The sequence below is a fragment of the Mastomys coucha genome, unplaced genomic scaffold (genome assembly GCF_008632895.1).
Source record: "Mastomys coucha isolate ucsf_1 unplaced genomic scaffold, UCSF_Mcou_1 pScaffold15, whole genome shotgun sequence".
In the NCBI taxonomy this organism is placed as follows: domain Eukaryota; kingdom Metazoa; phylum Chordata; class Mammalia; order Rodentia; family Muridae; genus Mastomys; species Mastomys coucha.
The window spans coordinates 10,383,101-10,387,008 of record NW_022196897.1 but is presented as its reverse complement, the minus strand read 5'-3'; the positions used below and the strand labels follow the sequence as shown (position 1 = coordinate 10,387,008).

The 3,908-nt window shown below is 38.5% G+C and overlaps 1 protein-coding gene across 1 annotated transcript in view; it reads right to left on the bottom strand.

The window, feature by feature from the left end:
* Positions 1–3,908, bottom strand: part of Apbb1ip (amyloid beta precursor protein binding family B member 1 interacting protein) — a 120,751-nt gene that overhangs the window by 30,843 nt on the left and 86,000 nt on the right. Inside the window, exon 8 of the mRNA XM_031369162.1 lies at positions 2,795–2,881. Within this exon, the coding sequence (XP_031225022.1) occupies positions 2,795–2,881 (87 nt within the window). The remainder of the gene's footprint in view (positions 1–2,794; positions 2,882–3,908) is intronic.

The following is a 3,908-nucleotide window of genomic DNA, read 5'->3' as shown; positions in this document are numbered from 1 at the left end:
CTCCTCTTGGGTGAATTTGTTTCTTTTTGTTCTAGAGCTTTCAGATGTGCTGTCAAATTGCTGGTGTACGCTCTCTTTTTGGAAGCACTTAAATCTATTAGTTTTCCTCTTAGGACTGCTTTCATTGTGTCCTATAAGTTTGGGTATGTTGTGGCTTCATTTTCATTAAACCCTAGAAAGTCTTTAATTTCTTTCTTTATTTCTTCCTTGACCAAGTTATCATTGAGTAGAATGTTGTTAAGCTTCCACGTGTATGTGGGCATTCTATTGTTTATGTTGTTATTGAGGAACAGTCTTAGTCCATGGTGATCTGATAGGATGCAAGGAATTATTTCAATCTTCTTGTATCTGTTGAGTCCTGATTTGTGACCAATTATATGTTCAGTTTTGGAGAAGGTATCATGAGGTGCTGAGAAGAAGGTATATCCTTTCGTTTTAGGATAAAATGCTCTATAGATTTCTGTTAAATCCATCTGTTTCATAACTTCTGTTAGCCTCACTATGTCTTTGTTTAGCTTCTGTTTCCATGATCTGTTCATTGCAGAGAGTGGGGTGTTGAAGTTTCCCACTATTATTGTGTGCAGTGCAATGTGTGCTTTGAGCTTTAGTAAAGTTTCTTTTATGAATGTAGATGCCCTTGTATTTGGAGCATGGAGGTTCAGAATTGAGAGTTCATCTTGGTAGATCATACCTTTGATGAGTATGAAGTGTCCCTCCTTATCTTTTTTGATCACTTTAGGGTGAAAGTCAATTTTATTCTGGGAACCATTGGTTTGGAAAATTGTTTTCCAGCCTTTTATTCTGAGGTAGTGTCTGTCTTTGTCACTTAGGTGGGTTTCTTGTATGCAACAAAAGGTTGAGCTCTGTTTATGTACCCAATCTGATAGTCTATGTCTTTTTATTGGGGAATTGAGTCCATTGATATTAATAGATATTAAGGAAAAGTAATTGTTGCTTCCTGTTATTTTTGTTGTTAGAGTTGGAACTCCATTCATGTGTCTATCTTCTTTTAGTTTTGTTGGAAGATTACTTTTTTGCTTTTTCAGGGATGTAGTTCCCCTCCTTGTGTTGAAGTTTTCCATTTATTACCCATTGAAGAGCTGGCTTTGTGGAAATACATTGTATGAATTTGGTTTTGTCATGGAATACTTTGGTTTCCCCGTCTATGGTAATTGAGGGTTTTGCTGGGTATAGTAGTATGGGCTGGCATTTGTGTTCTCTTAGGGTCTGTATGACATCAACCTAGGATCTTCTAGCTTTCATAGTCTCTGGTGAGAAGTCTGGTGTAATTCTGATAGGCCTGCCTTTATATGTTACTTGACCTTTTTCCCTTACTGCTTTTAGTATTCTTTCTTTGTTTTGTGCATTTGGTGTTTTGACTATTATGTGGTAGGAGGAATTTCTTTTCTGGTCCAGTCTATTTGGAGTTCTATAGGCTTCTTGTATGTTCATGGGCATCTCTTTCTTTAGGTTAGGGAAGTTTTCTTCTATAATTTGTTGAAGATATTTACTGGTCGTTTAAGTTGGTGGTCTTCATTCTCTTCTATACCTATTATTCTTAGGTTTGGTCTTCTCATTGTGTCCTGGATTTCCTGGATGTTTTGGGTTAGGAATTTTTTTCATTTTGTGTTTTCTTTGACTGTTGTGTCAATGTTTTCTATGGTATCTTCTGCCCCTGAGATTCTCTCTTCTCTTGTATTCTGTTGATGATACTTGCATCTATGTTTCCTGACTTCTTTCCTAAGATTTCTATCTCCAGAGTTGTCTCTCTTTGTGATTTCTTAACTGTTTCTACTTCCATTTTTAGATTCTGGATGGTTTTCCTCAATTTCTTCACCTGTTTCTTTGTACTTTCTAGTAATTCCTTAAGGGATTTTTGTGTTTCCTCTTTAAGGGCTTCTACTTGTTTACTCATGATCTCCTCTAATTCTTTAAGTGATTTTTTTTTTGTTTCCTCTTTTAAGGGCTTGTACCTCTTTACCTGCATTCTCCTGTATTTCTTTAAGGGAATTATTTTTGTCCTTCTTAAATTCTTCTATCACCATCGTGAGATATGATTTTAGATCCAAATCTTGCTTTTCCAGTGTTTTGGGATATCCAGGACTTGCTGATCTCTGGTATTAGATGTTCTTGCTGTCTCTGGCTGGAGCTTGTTCCTCCTGTGGGTCTGTAAGCCTGTGTCAGCACTTCTGGGAGATCAGCTCTCCTCTGGTAAAACCCGGGCACAGATGGCTGTGGATTGGTCTTCCCTCCTGAGTCCTAGGATCAGAGCACACCCTGGAGACAGGATCTCCACTTGCAGAAAAGGTGTAGAGTGGGCTGTGGATCTGTTGTCCCTCTTAGGTGTGGTCTGAAGTAGAAAGGATTCAGACCCGGCTGCCCTGCCACTTCTGAGGCCTGTGCCTCCTGGCTGGTCCAGTCTTAGAGAGTCACCTGAGTCCTTGGGTTAGAGCACTCCCTGGAGGCAAGCTCTCTGCTTGCAGGGAAGGGACAGAGAAGACTGTGGACCCACCACCATCACTCCTAGGTGTAGACGGAGGTAGAGAGGATCCTGTCCCGGCTCCTAACTTAATTTCTTCAAATCAAACCATTTTGTCTAAAGTCATACTTTATTATAACTGACTCAAAAAAGCCATTGAATTGTCTAAATTGGTATCATTTGATAACAACTAGCATTTGAAACTACAAGGTAAAATTTTATAGTGCATTTCAGAAGTTTCCATTATTGTGTGAACAAATAATTTAATAGCAAATGTCTTTTGTGGTTTTTTGTATTTTGTAAATTGAAACTTACCTCAAGTAAGTATTCTTTGTTTTTAGCGTTCATTTTCTCATTGGTTTCCTTGTTTTCCTTTTTCCCTTTATTATCCAAGTAGAAATTCTAGATAAAACATTAAGAACTCAGATCAGCAAGTATTCATTACTACACTGGATACTGCAAGGAACTCGAGATTTTGTTGGAGAGAGATGTTCTCACGTGAGAACACAAAAGAACTGTTGTATCTCTGTTAAAGAAGCAACAGGACTGACTAGTGAACCATCCAGGCTCAAGCAGGATCTTCCTTCCTCCCAGAAGGCAGAACAGAAAATATGTGTGACACCATGTAATGCTTAAATTCTGAGGTTAAGAACCTCAGTGTTGAACATTGAAAGCTAGGGGCTTATGTAGGAGGAAAGTCAAGAGTGTACTTGTAAGGTCAGGGATACCACCTTCTGTTGACCTCAGGATTCTATTCTGCTGCCTAGCCTAGTGGAATGAGAACAATCTGGCGATTGGTATTCTGAGGGATATATACACATATCCAAAATTTAAAGGCTAACATTCATATATGACAGAAAAACATAAAGTGTTCATGTAGATATACCATATCAACGTTACAGAAATACTTGCTTATTCATGTTCATGGCGGCTCTATCCATAATAGCTAACAATTGGAAACAGCTTAGAAGTGTGTCATCTGATGAAGAGATAATAATATGTGGTACATTTGCCCAATAGACTATTATTCAGCTTTTAAATAGTATAATTTTCGGCCAGGCGGTGGTGGCTCATGCCTTTAATCCCAGCACTTGGGAGGCAGAGGCAGGTGGATTTCTGAGTTCGATGCCAGCCTGATCCACAGAGTGAGTCCCAGGATAGCCAGGGCTACACAGAGAAACCCTGTCTCAAAAAAAACCATAAAAAAGTATAATTTTCAGGAAAATTAACAGAACTGGGAACAGTCACACTGAGTAAGGTAACCCAGACCCAGAAAGACACACACTTTGTTTTCTGTCCCATATGAATGTTAGCCTTTAAATTTTGGATATGTGTATATATCATCAAGAATATCAACAGAGCATGTAATAAGGACACATGCTCCACCATGTTCACAGCAGCCTTATTTATAATAGCCAGAACCTGGAAA